General features: G+C 28.0%; 6 protein-coding genes across 6 annotated transcripts; 3 read left to right on the plus strand and 3 right to left on the minus strand.

Moving 5' to 3' along the window:
• Positions 1-1,927: 1,927 nt before the first annotated feature.
• BX663DRAFT_554965 (uncharacterized protein) lies at positions 1,928-2,602 on the plus strand (the record flags this gene model as incomplete). Its single annotated transcript, XM_051531579.1, has 1 exon — positions 1,928-2,602. The coding sequence occupies one exon, from the start codon at positions 1,928-1,930 to the stop codon at positions 2,600-2,602; it is 675 nt and encodes a 224-aa protein (XP_051379309.1).
• Positions 2,603-3,669: 1,067 nt separating this feature from the next.
• BX663DRAFT_538038 (ubiquitin-conjugating enzyme/RWD-like protein) lies at positions 3,670-6,157 on the minus strand (the record flags this gene model as incomplete). The annotated part of the gene is made up of 5 exons (XM_051530671.1): positions 3,670-3,945; positions 4,023-4,102; positions 4,164-4,289; positions 4,353-4,489; positions 6,142-6,157. The coding sequence occupies 5 exons, from the start codon at positions 6,155-6,157 to the stop codon at positions 3,888-3,890; spliced, it is 417 nt and encodes a 138-aa protein (XP_051379310.1). The 3' UTR covers positions 3,670-3,887.
• Positions 6,158-8,071: 1,914 nt separating this feature from the next.
• BX663DRAFT_441368 (uncharacterized protein) lies at positions 8,072-9,167 on the plus strand (the record flags this gene model as incomplete). The annotated part of the gene is made up of 6 exons (XM_051523450.1): positions 8,072-8,159; positions 8,223-8,471; positions 8,547-8,659; positions 8,724-8,825; positions 8,903-8,961; positions 9,026-9,167. 6 exons carry the CDS (start codon positions 8,072-8,074, stop codon positions 9,165-9,167), a joined length of 753 nt encoding a protein of 250 aa, XP_051379311.1.
• Positions 9,168-10,053: 886 nt separating this feature from the next.
• On the plus strand, positions 10,054-10,236 carry BX663DRAFT_441447 (uncharacterized protein; the record flags this gene model as incomplete). Its single annotated transcript, XM_051523456.1, has 1 exon — positions 10,054-10,236. One exon carries the CDS (start codon positions 10,054-10,056, stop codon positions 10,234-10,236), a length of 183 nt encoding a protein of 60 aa, XP_051379312.1.
• Positions 10,237-11,025: 789 nt separating this feature from the next.
• BX663DRAFT_554968 (uncharacterized protein) lies at positions 11,026-12,239 on the minus strand (the record flags this gene model as incomplete). Its single annotated transcript, XM_051531580.1, has 6 exons — positions 11,026-11,488; positions 11,545-11,595; positions 11,661-11,749; positions 11,813-11,856; positions 11,992-12,060; positions 12,140-12,239. 6 exons carry the CDS (start codon positions 12,237-12,239, stop codon positions 11,026-11,028), a joined length of 816 nt encoding a protein of 271 aa, XP_051379313.1.
• Positions 12,240-14,949: 2,710 nt separating this feature from the next.
• On the minus strand, positions 14,950-16,184 carry BX663DRAFT_210842 (uncharacterized protein). Its single transcript, XM_051521767.1, has 4 exons — positions 15,946-16,184; positions 15,757-15,861; positions 15,071-15,693; positions 14,950-15,000 (listed from the first exon to the last, which is right to left on the minus strand). Exons 1-3 carry the CDS (start codon positions 16,042-16,044, stop codon positions 15,256-15,258), a joined length of 642 nt encoding a protein of 213 aa, XP_051379314.1. The 5' UTR covers positions 16,045-16,184; the 3' UTR covers positions 14,950-15,000; positions 15,071-15,255.
• Positions 16,185-16,212: the final 28 nt, after the last annotated feature.

Below are 16,212 nucleotides of genomic sequence, written 5' to 3' on the forward strand. Positions count from 1 at the left end.
AATAGTAATATAAATAATGCATACATTTATCATATGCGCATGCGTCACACATACAGTCTTTATCAATTGAATAGCTTTAATGATTATGCTTGCAAAGTTATTTTTTGTCTGGTCTATTTTTCAATTATTCATGTAAATTAAGTGGTGACTTGTATTTACTGGTTGAAACAACTAAAGTTTAATTAATCTTATTTAACTGTCTTCAATATGTATTTTTAAATAACAAGCTGTCCAAATAAGAAAAGGATTAAAATAGTAATAACATAAAATAAAAAAAGCTAATTTGTTACTACGCTACGTTTACTTTAGAATTATTATAATCTAATTATTCCATTAAGAATGATAAAATCAAATAAACTTGAGAGAAGTGATAAATGGGAATAAATTATATAGTATCGTGTCTGGTTGTGATAAATAGTTTACTACTATTATATATAATTTACGTATATTATAATGAACTCTATTCTTGTTCTGTAATTGAGGCCGTCGTCGTATTCTTCACACTAAATAAGCTAAACGAAAATATAATTAAAACTCAGTAACAGTAGGTAGGTAATTGAGACATTTTATTAAAACTATAACAGCAAATAAGAAGCCAAGAAATATTATAACTATTAATATGCGAAAATATAAAATTAAGCGTTTGGTAATAATTGTCATGAATATATTAAGCAGACATAAATTTAGAATGAAACTAATCTAATATGAACAGTAAGTATTAGGAAAGAAGTGACACATAAGAAATAGAATAAAAGATTAGATAGTTATATAACGCCTTATATAAAAAGGGTGGGAGCAGTAAGAGGAAATATCAAAAAGTAATAGCAACAAATGAACAAAGAAAGAAAGCACAATAATAGTCTTCATTTAGACAATGTTGCATTTTTTTAAACATATTTCTTAGGTTATCTGTATAAATGTAAGGTATACACATATATAGCGAGCAACCAGTTTATTATGCCTATAATATTTTATTGTAGAGGCATGTAACCCAGTTTTTTTTTTCTTCAAGCTTATTGTCTTTTAGACAACCGTAAAAGTCTTGAATTAAGGCAAAATTATACTATAATGTAATTGATAGGATTTACTTTCCCGTTATAGTGCTATTAGAAGGCGTACATTTTTTAGTTTTAAGGATATGGTGGCGTTATTTGTTGACCAAATGGTAGTTATGATCCATTGAATTCTAGACTCACATTTTAAGTCTGGAAAAAAAAAGTAAATCAGTTAGATGTATACCTCTACTTACCAGAAAAAAAAATTCAACCTGAATACATATGCTACCCATCTAATTCCTACTTTTTTTTTCAATATCAAACTTAATTTAGTGTGTTAGTAGTTTAGATTTCTGGTATGATAAGTCTATTACCTGTAGTTGCACAGTAATTATTCATCAACACAATGACTATTTCTTTTATAAAAGTTAAGATTTTATCAACTAGAATTAATAATATATATAGTGTTTTGACTAAACCTTATAGAGCGTTCTTAATAAGATTATGGATGAAATAGTAAAATAATCTTTAGTAACAGTTTTGTAAAAAGCTTACATAATAAATAAATAAAAAGCGACTAAACTGATTTAGACGTACAGTCTCTAAATGCTACTTATTAGCTTCACTAAACACCTTTACTATAAACTAAATCGTAATTTACCGATTACCTCATTGTTTAACTTTTTTATTTTATAGATAAATAGCTTTCTTTTGTAGAACTCAAAATTCCCGCAAGTTTTCAATCTAAAAATGTACTTTAGTGTTTGTAAATCCAAAGCAATACAAACTATAAAAACCCTCAGTCGTAATAAAAGGAAAAAAAAAAAGGATAATAAATATTAATTTTAGATACTATGGCTCTATATACAATAAATATGTATATAATTTTAATCAGTGTTTTCTTTTCGTTTTTTTTTTTCTTGTTTTAAATAATGGACATCAAGAGAAATCAATGTCAAGGTTGTTATGGCATATTTAAAAATGAGAAGGGCTTAGCCTTGCACAAGATGAGATCAACAGCATGTCCTTCTTCATTATACTATAAGAGACCACAGAATATAAGACTCACTCATCAAAATTCTACATCATCATCTCATAATAAAAGATTAACAAGATCTACTTCAAGGCATGACTCTTTGCTTCAACCCTTAGAGTTTTATTCACAGCATTCTTTAAGCCGCTTAAGCTCTCGATTGAACTCAAACATGAATATAAATCCTTCTAATTCAAGTCATCAGAGTCATATCAGCTTAAATCCAGACAACACAAGTTCATTATCTGATTCGCAAGAGATTTTTGAAAATGCTTTACCTTCTTTTACAAAGGAAAACACCGAAATAACCTTTGGACATACCTTTTGCAAGTGTATAGAGAGTATTTTTGATATCATTACTTTTATTATCATTTGGTGGTTTGAAACAATTAGTTTAAATAACGATGCTATTGTATTTTCTTTTATGCAGAAAAACCCATACGTTATGTTTATATTGAAGCTTATATTTATGGCTTCTCAAGTTTTATTTATCATTTTAACTGGATGGTGTTATTGTGTTTATTTGGATGGAGGAGCGCTTGATACAATTGAATATTACATACTTAAAAAATAAAGAATAACTCCTTTTAATGCATACATACAACAAAGCTTTAGCCAGAGGATAGTGTTTATATATATCTATATATAAGCTAATGATACATAATTCCTATATTGTCAACTTGATTTGTATGCGTATTCTTAAACATATTCGAAGCGGCTTTCTAAACACAAATATCTTTGTAGATAATCGGTCTTTATTGAAGAAAGGCTGGAAATGACTGTTTGTGAAACCAACATTAGCTATTTTGTTTGATATACAAAATAGATGTTAATTAGAATGTTTCCTAACAACTATTGTATTCCAGCTACTGTACTAATTTTAATTACAATATTAGATATTATAAATATGTTTATGTAATCTAGTCTTTATTACTTAGACATTTGCATCAATAAATAGACGTAGCAATGTTCTTTACATAATCATCACTAGTTGCACAAGTACTACCGAATCAATAATGACTGTTGGAGAAAGTATATTTAACTGGATCAAGCTATATATTTGAACATCTTTAATTGACAGAAGAAAAACAATAATTTATACAAGTATGTATTGGTATTATTGGATAGATATTGTCTATACCAGAAACTAACCTTTTGGTTCGTGCTCTTCATTTTTAATAATTAGTCTTTTGAACAGCCAGTATTTATCGAGATTAGATTCAAAAAGAAAATGGATTTGACCAAAAGCGGATTCTCAAATACACAATCATTGCCTGCATAGTGAATGAATTTTTTTTTCCCTTTGTATTTAGGTCTATCATGAAAGTAGATGTCAAAACTAACTACAGCATCTGATCTAAAGCGATACAATTTCCAAAGAAACTAATAGGGTCATTTCTATCTTTCGATAACGCTTTAGTTGTGAAAGAAGCTATGATTATCTTTCTCTTCTAATTAACTTATCTATTAAAGAAGAGACAATACGTATAAGAAGAGTGTGAGGGAAACATTTCAGTTTCTTTTGCTTAGTTTTAGTGGCTTTCAATATAAGTCTTTAATATAATGTTAATGCTAAAGAAATCAACTCTTCTAGAATACTCAAACATATATATAAATATATACATTAAATCTAGCTAAATCGACTGATATATGTTCCCCTATAAAAATGTCTAAACAAGATATAATTGACCCTATTTATTTTATTGCAAAGTTTCAAAATAGGTGAATAAACTCAAATTGCATATCCCATTTATGCAAATGCGTTGGATATTCGTGTTTATATAACATGTATTAAAAGACAAAAATTTTATAAGAATAGTTTATGAATAATATATTCTTTATGTTTACTTGTAATCAATTTAAAAAGTGGTGCCTTCAGGGGGTTGAGGTAATTTACGTCCAATAGTAGCCATTTCCCTTTTTTTTTTTAATTGAAAGAATTATCATTATTTAGAAACGTATCTATTATTATCTGTCTGTTCATGTGTATTTACCTTCTTAATTCAGTTAATACAGTCTCAAGTGTATAATTGCTTCTCCAATATGTAAGGCAAGGTAAGCGACTGGGTTCAACCTAGCACATAATTCATTAATAATAGTCAATCGCTTGAATACAATATAAATAAACAACAAACCTTTCCAGTTTGTGGATTAACACTGGGTAAATTAATCTTTGATACAAAATGAAGTGTAGGAGGTTGATTAGGGTATTGGTCACTGCAGAAAATTTTTAAACTATAAATACGATTTTCATGAACTGACTATTTAAAATATGAATTTAGAATAAATACAAATATGTGTGCATATAATATAAAATAACATACATGAGGTGCACCGAGAATAGTTGCATGCCAATTATGCATTAAAAGATCATCATCAGCTAAACCATAACTACATGCTCCGTCTCCAAGTCCTTTTTCTCCTTTCTCTAATTCTTCCAATAAACGGAAATTACGAGGAACTAAAAAAGGGAGAAACGATTAAACGCGTATTGTGTTAGTTTCATTACTATTACATCTCTGTCCATGTCCATGTTCATAATGAGTAATATGAAAATAGCATATCCTTCTCTCTCTCTCTCTCTTTCTTTCTCTTTTTCTCTCCCCCTTTTCAAATTCTCATGTAGTAATCCGCTTTGTAATAATGATATAACATTATTCTTTCTTTCAATTAACCAAAACATTCCCTTCTCTTTTTCACACTTTTTTTTTAAAACATGAAGTACACATTTCTTTTCTTTTATATATGTATTTCAAATTACCTTGTGCCATAATTATGAATTACTTTGTATTGTTATATTTGTTGAATATTTAAGAAAAAAAAAAAAAAAAAAAAAAAAAAAAAAAAAAAAAAAGATTTTATAGCTGTTTCTTAATTTGAATTTTTTTTTTTTTTTTCTTTAGCGGATAGACAAAAATAAAAGCATATTATGAAATTGAGAAGAATTCTTTATGCTATATGAACAAACTAATAAGTTTTATATTGTAGCTATCAACTACATAATAATGCTATCTGCTATAAAAATAGTGGGTTATGACTTGATAATAATAAAATAAAAAAAGGAGTCCCGCTATCATGATTTGAAATAATTGACGTTTACCTTTGTGTTATTTAGTACTGCATAAAATGTTGTCTTATCATACAGAGTAATTTTCATTTCAGGGGACAAATAATAAGGGATTTAGAATGATTAAGTCTATAATCTTATGTAAATAAATAAATAAAAAGTAAAAGTCATCAAAATAAAGATAATATTATCAGTTTGAACAATATACAATCTGCATTCATGTTAAGATACAAGTGTGAAATGTTTGTCTTGTAAAAGCAGAGTTTACTAGAAAAAGTAATATAAAGAACTATATTGCTTAAATATGTCAGTTTTAGTTTCTTGGAAGCAAATAGTATCCTTAAACTGTCTACACTTACAGATGACTTTCGGAAAACATGTTTAGAATAGAATTGACGATATTTGTATCTTAGAAGGCTTGCTTTCTCTTTCTCTTTATTTCCATGTAAACTATCTGTAGAAGATGTCAAAGTTTGATTGAATTACATTAGATAAGTTCAAGTCTTGGAACACTTGGAATTATTAGACTTGTGAACACTTTGTATATTATCTAAATTCTATTCAAGCTATAAAAGAATTTGCAAACATTGAGTGCCATTTGAAGAGTGAATAAAAGCTGTATATCCTGATTTTTTTTTTTTTTTACTTGGTTAGTATATCATGAATCATTGAATTTGGGAAATATACATCAAAGCTATTTGTATTGATAAAGTTATAGTTAAATATTAAGAGTCATAGTTTCATCATTATCAAAGAATTATACCTTAAGCAAACAAATCTGGCTTATGTTTTTGCAATATGTTTGTTTAACAATAAATGCTTCTTATCGATCATATTCAAAACTGCCAAATCATCCAAATAATATATCTGATATAAGGCTCCAATGTATATAATATATACCATGAGAATGCATATCTGATTTCTTTAACTAAGGACTTGATATACACATACTTATTTATGCAATTATTTCTAGTGAATAAAATACACAAAAGAGAGAGAAGAAAAAAAAAAAGATGAAGATATTTATTATTTTTGGACGTAGCCACGATTGCTAGATACCATGCCCTCTATTATAGAGTATCAAACAGATGCATTATATCTATTTAAGGAACTATCATTTCATCTTGTAGAAACTTGGTGACTTGTTTTAGTGTAAAATACTAAATTATCCTATAGCTCTTGATATTAGCTTAAAGTCAAGAAAGACAGTATGGGTCGTTTAGAAGATGATTCTATAAAAATATCAATGATTGTGTTATATTATTTTTGGAAGAATTTGAGACAAATGATTAATTAATTTAGAATAAAATTGGCACATGAAATGTTTACCTCCACAAGTTTCATAGAAGGAAAAAAAAAAAAAAAAAAAACTTCTTATATGCAACAATATTATCGCTCTTGACGAAAGAAAGTAAAAAAGATAAATTCAAACAGTTAGTGTCTTGTACGAGATGGATGAATATTTTCGGCAGTATTGGAATCATGCCCATAGTTTTTGATGAACTTGCTAAAAGGCTAGGGTAGTTTATGATTGTAAGATTTAATTTCTTTTCAGGATATAGCTAATATGACTGATCTATATATAAAAATATGTGTATGTATATATCAAGTTATTACTAACAAGATAGCAATCATTTATTAAGTTAGAAGTTATCAACAATAGTTACGCTACAGTCAAATGGCTGCATTTTCTGTTTAATCAGCCATGTTCTCCACAGTCTATTCATGACTTCTGCTTGGATTCCTTTCAATTTTTCAGTGTCTTTATTGAGTGTACCATTCCAAGACTATTTTTTTCTTATCTTGACAAAACTTGTTTGTTGTCTAACATGCATTCTGTTATCACTTATAAAATGCTTGTATTATATAAATAAATAATTTTTTTTTCATCACGTGTACAAGCTTCTGATCTTGTTTATTGTTCATGTTATCTTTCTTTTTTTTTATATTAGTGTTATTAGCAATAGCTTCAAAGCTTTACCCTAAAGAAAGATAAGAAATAGGCCCTATAATTACGCCATCCAAAAGTTGAGTTGTAAATTGTTTATATATCTTTATTAGCATGGTTTCTATAGAACTACTAATTTTATTGACTTGATCATTCTAAAGCCCTTATTATTTGTTCCCTGAAGCAAAAGTTACTTTGTATGATGAGTCAACAAAGATAATAAGAAGAAAGTGTTTTATACTGATTAAATAACAACACAAAGAAGAATATCCATTATTTCAATTATAACAGCGAGGTTACTTTTTTTTTTTTTTTTGGTACAAAATAGCTCTTAGCATATTAATCATATCTATCAATGAATATTAACAGAAGACAATCAGATTTCATCTACAGCCAATTATCTATTGATTTTTTCATTTCGGATGATTTATTGTTTTTATCTCTATGGCAACAACAATAAGGTTATCATATCGATAAAATAGTCCTTTTTATATGTTATATTAAATACCTTTAATGAACTTATCTTTGATATTTTTCTTATATAATCTATGTATAATATGATAATATATAACTTTATACTACTACTACTACTACTACTACTACTACTAGTACTTATGAAGAAGGTCTTTCTACGAAGTAGTAATAATAGTAGTATTATCCGGGAAAAAAAAAATTAATTTCTCAGCTGATTCGATATAGAGATTAAATTTGAAATGGGGGTTTCATATTTGCACTTTTTTTTTTTTTTTTTTTTTTTTTCTTTTCCATTTTATATAAAAATATCTTCATATATTTTTGACAGGATGAATAAAGAAAATAGGGTGTCCACGACAATAATATCCACATCTTATGACTTGTCACCACTTTCCTTCGAGACCCCTTATAAATTCCCTCGCCATTTCTTACCTACTGTCATGAAAGGTAACCAAAAAAAAAAAAACGTGTGTGTAAAATATACCATTAATCTAAATTCTAAATTCTCTTCATGTACGTGTACATTTTATTGTTATATATATATAAATGTATATATGTATATAGACGAGAGTAAGATCCCCTTAGTTTTGGTTGCTTGTGGTTCTTTTTCACCTGTAACTTATCTTCATTTGAGAATGTTTGGTAAATAAATATACATGTAATAAAACATGGACAAACTTACATGTATTTTTTTGTGATTTATAGAAATGGCTCAAGATCATTTTAAAGAACGAAATGAATTTGAATTATTAACAGGATATTATTCACCTGTATCTGATTATTATATGAAAGAAGGATTAGCAAAGGCAGAACATCGTGTCAAGATGTGCCAATTGGCAGTTGAAACAACATCTAACTGGTTAATGGTGGATTCTTGGGAAGCACGTCAAACAACTTATCAACGTACAGCGGTTGTTCTTGATCATTTTGATCATGAGTTGAATACAATAGGTGGTGGCATTTCGACAAAATCAGGCATGTTAAAGGAAAAAAAAAAATTGAAAATTTATAAAAAAAAAAAGGTATCAGCATATTCATTTTTTGTTTTAATAGGAAAAAGACGTAAAATTCGTATTATGTTACTAGCTGGTGGTGATTTAATTGCCTCCTTTGGACATCCTGGTGTTTGGGCACCTAATGATGTGAGTTTACACTTTCTTTGTTATTATTATGTAATACGTGAATTAAAACAAACCTTCTCGCTAGTTACATCATATTGTGGGCCATTATGGTTGTGTCATTATTGAAAGAACAGGCACTGATGTATATGGATTTTTGCTATCACACGATATCCTTTATCAGCATAGAGTAAATATTTGAAAAAAAAAGGGGGGGAGGAGGAGGAGATTCAGGTTATGTTATTAATTATATCTTATACATATTAGATGAACGTTACAGTAATTAAACAATTGATCCATAATGATATTAGCTCTACAAAAATAAGGTAATTTATACGTGTATTTTTGTTATTACGTAATGATTATAAATTAATAGTAAAAATTAAATAGACTTTTTGTGAAAAGAGGCATGTCAATTAAGTATTTACTACCTAATCCAGTCATTGATTACATTCACAATCATGGCCTTTACTTACCTTTACCACCAGCAGAACAGGAGATACAAAAGCCTGTGTTCATTGATCAAGATTAAAATTATATATACATAATACCATATATATTTATATATATGTATGCAATAATAATAATAATATATGCATTAGAGAGTATATATCATATTACGGTACTATCTATGCATACAAGACATGTATAATAATAATAATAGTAATAATAATAATAATACTTATAGAAGATATTCTTTAGATATCCATATAAACTATTTGTCTAGATGCGTGTAACCCAAATAATAATAATGTGTTGGTTTATTTTTTTGGTTGCAACATAGATCAGACCTTCTTGGCAAACAAAGGGCTTTTGAACCCATATTACGTGTATTTGATTGGCTATCAAAAAATTCAAGAGGAGAGCTAACGAGTAAAAATGTTACACATATCCACAAAAAAAAAATTAATATTTTTCGTGTTTTTTTTTTTTTCTCCTTTTTTTGTTTATTTATTTCTTTATTATTATTATTATAAGAAAAGATGGATTTTGTTGATTATTTGAGATTAGCAGGATGGATATTAGTCTTTTTATTCCCATTATTTGTTGTTTATAAAACAGGTGGACCTAATGCTGAACCATTGCTGGATGATTATGAATATGAAAGACAAAAGCGTTTAAAACAGCAACAGCAATCCAAGATAGAAGCAAAGAAACGTTTAGCACTGGAGACAGAGAATACAAATACTAGTAAAAAAAATAAAAAGAAGAGTAATGAAAATAATAACAAAAAGAAACAGGACGAGAAGAAAAAGTCCCAGAAAAAAAAGACAGAAACTGATAATAAGACACAAGTAGCAAAGAAGAAGGAAGAAAAGAGAATTGAAAAGAAGGTAGAACCTCAAGAAGAAAAGAAGTCAGAACCTCAAGAAGAAAAGGTCGTTGAGGAGGAAAAAGTGAGTGAAATTGATGAGCACATGGATCCTACAGCTCACTATGCACGTGTGATGCGTATCAAGCCTGAACAGAAAGAAGAAGAATGGGAATCTGTACCTTATGAAGAAGGCTGGAGTCAAGTTAAAAGTAAAGAAATTAAAAAAAAAAATGAAAGCAATGAAAGCAATAAAAAAATAATAACTGTATATTGCTTTTGCTTTTAGGTCGTCGATCTCATAATAGTAATACTCCTAAAATGGCTTCCGTCACTACCACTACTTCTCACTATATTGATAATAATGCAGCTACAACAACTGAAAATAATGAGAGATATATTCCCGGACTGAGTAAAAAGCAACGCGAAAATAAAGCTCGACAAATGAAAAAGAAGGAACAAAAGATGGCAGCAGAAGAAGTACAGGCACAAAGACTACGTCAACATCAAAAACAATTAGAAAAGCTCAAGATACAAGAATTTTATTCAACCGGTCAAGGAAAGAATACACCTTGGGGTAAAAACGGGAAACGTGTTTCATCCTCTAAGGTACCCACTTCAACTGCAAGTGTAAATGAGCACGGACAATTAATTTGGGATTAATGTATAAACATATACTACTGCAATACATACTAATAATAGTGACAATAATATACATATACACCTTATATCTAGAATAAATAAACCTTCTCTCTCTCCCTCTCCCTCTTATTTTTATGAATTTATTTAATAGCATTAAACAAGCAAAGACGCTCTGCTGATTATGTTGAGTCTATCCTATCAACGACTATTGATGTATAAATTCTATTTTTAAATATGTTATACAAAATGGGACAAAATTTATTTATTTTTTATATAAATATGTATACAGTTTGGAAAAAGGAAGAAGAGGAAAGAAATAGGGTAGATGAGAGTATAGGTAGGAGGGAAGAGGAGGTGGGAGGGAGGGAAAGGACAATATCATCATATTTACGAATACCCTCCCCTCCCCTTTTTATTTTTATTTTTATTATTATTATTAGTTAACATAGAAAGGATGAGAGAAGAAATCACAAGATTCACCATGTTGAGTAGTACCAGACAATTTGTAATAGAAAGCAGAGTTAGGTACCTTAGCAGAGGTAGGAATGGTATTTTTGATGCTCATGAGGTTAGTGATCATTTCACTACCAGACCAGGAATCTTGAATCTTTGTTGATTCACGGGAATCCAAGTTAACACGATAAAGTTCTAACTTGGTAACAGTGTCTGTATGAGCAGCAGAATCACGATTAATATGAACATTAAATGGTTGACCAGCAATAACCTCACCACCCAAACCAGGAGAGACTAATTCAACACCGAAACAGCCACGGTCAATATTTTCATTGAGTTGTTGGTATTCAGCTTCTTCAGCAGCGTTATTATGGGAGGAGGATTTGACCTTGAAGACCTTAGACATTAAGGTACAATCGGGACCCCTCTCATTGTGAACCCAGACACTGTTTCAAATAAAAATGAGTTATATGTTTTTTTTTGTAGAAAAAGGATAATTTACCGGAATTCAAATTGTCCAGGGAATTTGACCTGTGCTTTCTCTAAATTAACACTATATATTTATAGAATTAATAAAATCTTGAAACATAATAGTTTATAACTACTCATATTTCTTACGTTAAAGAGGCCTTCTTATGTAATTTGTAACTACCCTTCCAAACTGTACGAAGATATTGTGCTTGTCCTTTACTGTTGATAGAATAAGCCTAATGCAAAGAAAAAAAAACATGAGTACACGCAAAACATAAAGAAATTATAAAAATATTTACATCAACTGCAGAAATAACTTTTTGTTCGGAATTAGGTTTTCTTTCTAAAAAAAAAAAAAAAAAAAAAAAAAAAAAAAAAAAAAAAAAAAAAAAAAAAAAAAAAAAAAAAAAAAAAAAAGAATTAGTTGTTAAGTTCAACAAATTTTTATAAACCAAAATTTTTTTTAAAAGATATTTACTGACTGTAATCTTGATTTTCTTTGGATTAGAAAATGTGTGACCCTTCTTGGGTTCAGGAAGTTCAAGACCTTTTATCGAAAAATAAAAAAGATGAATAAGTTTATATTCATGCTAAATGCTTGTCCTCAATTTATAAATATATTTTACCACCACAAAATTTCTTTAAAGCGTCATCCATGCTACTAGCTTGAACACATGAAATAGTAATGACAGCTAGAAGACAAGCTAAGAGTGCAGTCAACTTCATTTTATATATATGAATACAATAACACACACACGGGGAAAAAAAAGAGAAAGAGAGAGTAAAAAAAGAAGTTTATAAAAAAGAGAAAAAAAGGTAAGAAAAAGAAAAGAAAAAGAAAAGAAAAAGCAACTTAAAAATGTGCTAGGTTGTTCTGGATTTATTAATAAACTAATAATTTGTGCGCTGTATTACATGTAAATTAGACTTTATAAATTTCTATTTAAAGGTGAACAATTAAACAGTAATAAAATTTTAAATGGCCGGTTGTTAGTGGGCACATAACGTTGTAATCATTATCTTAAAAGAGAGAAAAAAAGAAGCTTGAAATTCTTTTTTGGACAATAGAAGATAAAAGGATGTGTTAGCGTATTGCTACTGTTTTTAGTCCAAAATAAGACAATCAGTTTTAATTATTATTATCTTTATTATTTTGAGAGAATCTGGGGTTTAAATCTAAATACCCATTTAATTGATGAGCAAAAAATAAAAAATGTTTTGCTTTTAGTAATTAACAAAAAGTATATGAAAAAATGGTATTCTTCGGATTCAATGCTTTATTACTATCATAAAAGAAAAAAAATTTTTTTTTTTTTTGTAACAGCTCAATGTTGCTGCTGAAGAAGCATTGTGTATAGGTTTCCATATAATAACACTCTCTATACGAGCTTCTGGTTGAAGAGTACAACAATTGTACCTGTATTATTTTGTTTAGAAACAGAGCTAAAGGGTGAAATCGAGATATGCCCCTAAAACTCTTTGCTAAGCATGCTAGCTATTTTTTTTTTTTTTAATAAATAGATTAGCTAAGATGAAGACTAATTAATCTAGTTTCCTGATTAGATAGTTTTTACTTCCCGCATTGCAGAAAAAAACCTTACCGAAAATTGTTTTCTTTCTGTTGAAGAAACAGCAATGGACATTCAAACATAATACAGGTAGCAGGATAATCCGTCTCCGCCGCAAAATTGTTTCGAAATGAGTAATGTATTTTTAGATAAATCGGGGACGCAACTTTTAAATCTTTATATAAAAATATACACATTTGACTAGAGGTTATATTTAATAAAAAATAAAAAAAAAAAACTGAGGAAACTTTCTAATACAAATGTTAGTTTCTTAAACTGTTTAAGGGGGAGAATGTACTGATAATAAAGAGATTTATGTAAACTATACTCCATATTTTATTTATCGTTTGAACTTTTCTGTGCGTCTTGGTCTACAAAATTAATTCTTGAGTTTACAAAAAAAGAAAAAAGTTATCAAGGATTTTCAATATGGATAGTTTATTTTTGGAGAAAAACTTACCAATATATCCAAAAATAACGGGAATGTCTTCTAGTATAGACCAAATATCTATTGTAATAAAGATAGGCATATTATAGTTTTTCAATAGAATTTGATTGGTCTCAAAGTATATAGTATAAATATAAATAAATGTATGTATGTATAAGAAAAAATATATTGAAAGAATAAATAAATATTTTACATTATTTATTAAGCAGTAAATGTAAAAAGAAACAAAGTCAGTGTTACTTTTTATAACATTCTTTTTTTATGTCTTTATTCTTTAATACTAAAAAAAGTATATAATAATTAAAAGGAACCGAGAAAGCCACTGAAGATTGTAAAAAATAAATAAAGTATGACCTGACATAATTAATTGCAGTGCTAAATGAGGATTTAAAGTGTCAAATACAAATATCAGTTTATTATGTAATAATTCACTTCGCGCTTTGTAAACATAAACATACTACAAAATATTTTCAAATTCATAGTATATAAATGCTCTTTTAAAATCTGTCATTTTCTTTTTAATATGTTTCGACAAGTGAGCCTTTGTATAAAAGGTTTTCATACTAAAGGTATATGCACACAATTAAAAGAAAAAATAGTCATTATAACATTTTTTTTTTTTTTTGCTCACCAAATAAGCTTCCCTATTCTACATATAATACATATATAAATATTTATAAACATATTAACTTTTATAAATTATTCAACTCTTCATAGAAAGTGGAGTTTAGAACTAATATACTTTTATAGTATGCCTAGGTGAAACAGAAGGTAATAATAGCTATTTGTATCTTTCTATGGATTATTAATAACCCTCTCTCTATTTATATAAATATATATTTATATGCTTTACTTTTTACTTTAAATAGATAAATAATAATAAAAATTAATATTATGATAATTGCACTTAAATAGTTCAGTAGCTTCATAAGAATTAAGTATAAAGGCATTGATGCCTCATCACATAGGATCATAAAGCGGCCCCTCCCTCTCTTTATCTCGTTTAACAAATGAAGCTCAAGAGTACAGTCTTTCATATCATTCTATGTTTATTGAGTCTAATTAACTACAGTTTCTATATACACTGAAACTATGAATAGTACAAGTACGAAAATTAGATAATATTAAACTTCTTTCTAAAGCATACAGAATATTGAGAGAACATATTATTTATAGCCTAACAGAATTTAGTTATGCTTAAAATTTTAATCAATAATATCCATAGATTTATATAATATACCACAAACGTATTAAGTATCATACATAATATGGTTTTTTTGAGTTGGAGTTTCCTCACATGCATTTATAATTCATAAAGAAAGGATGTCATAATTTTTAAACTGATAATACTTGATTTTTTTTTTCATTTAGCTTGTGCCTAAAATCATTCGAATTTATCTAATTTTGTTAGTATTAATGTGGTAAATCGCCTTGAGCGCCAAGGTAAATGTATAATGTATTATATGTAATACTTATTATATATGGATCAAAAATTTATCTTTAGGTATCTTTCTATTTTTAACATTATAATGTTCTCTTACACAGATATTCATAATTCACAGCTAAAGAAGCCGGGCTAAGAATAGCACATTCATTCAACAGGAGCAGTTTTTTTTTTCTTTTTTTTTTTTCTTCTTTGCATGATTTGCTAATACTAAATGAGAATAGCAATAAAAGTATGCATTTGGCTTCTTTTTTTTTATTGGTTATAATTGGCTTTAATCCTCTATTTACATGTATCCTTATATTCTTTAATTTTAGATTTATAAAAAGAATGATATAAATGATCAGGATGTATGAAACCAAACTTGGGATCATGGTTTTTTCTTTCCTTTAATCGTTTTTCTAGTTCAGCACCGTTGCTTGATTTTGCGATATATTTTGCAGTTTTATCAATTATTTGCTGGGTTTCGAGTGATGGGATATTTATCCCCTTATCTTCTTCTTCTTCTTCACTGTCACTGCTATAATAATTGCCTAATCGATTTAACCACTGTACGTGTTTATAAAATGAATAAAGTGGATCTTGCTTATTTAAGAAAGAGTATAAGCTATTTGTTGAATTTTTTACTTGCACCTGAATCTCAAATAAATTAGAATCTTTTGCTGAATTAGCATGTTTTGCTACTTGTTCTATAATAGACATTTGCTCCTCTGTTGCAGGCTTAATAAATATAATATTAATAATTATCATTAAACACATGAATCACGCATGTATTATATTTACAATAATCATTGATGAAGGTGTTTTATATTTTGTAAGTATTGTTCGTTGTATTTCATTATAAGAATTTTCGTCGTATTTGTATGGTATAGCTGCAGTATTTTTGCTCTTTTTAATAGGAGGCTCTGATATTAAATAGCATGATTTCTTTTTTGGTTAATAATAAGAAAGAAAGAAAGAAAGAAAGAATACCTTCTTCTGTATTTTGTTGATAAAGATCAGCATATCGTTCAAGGTCCAACATTTGTTCAAAATTTTTATTTGGTAATTCAGCAATGTCACAAAGATCATCAAGATTATCAATCAAATGACGCACATCAAATCTGTCCATCAATAACGATGCTTGTTCATCGTGATTTTTCCAAGGAATTAAGGATTCGCCATTATGGATCTTGAGTGCTGTGTTCTCATCATTATATAATTTACATTCATATCCAAAAGTTAAAATCTCATTTTCTC

Source organism: Cokeromyces recurvatus (assembly GCF_025118155.1).
Source record: "Cokeromyces recurvatus strain NRRL 2243 chromosome Unknown BX663scaffold_31, whole genome shotgun sequence".
Classification (NCBI taxonomy): Eukaryota; Fungi; Mucoromycota; class Mucoromycetes; order Mucorales; family Mucoraceae; genus Cokeromyces; species Cokeromyces recurvatus.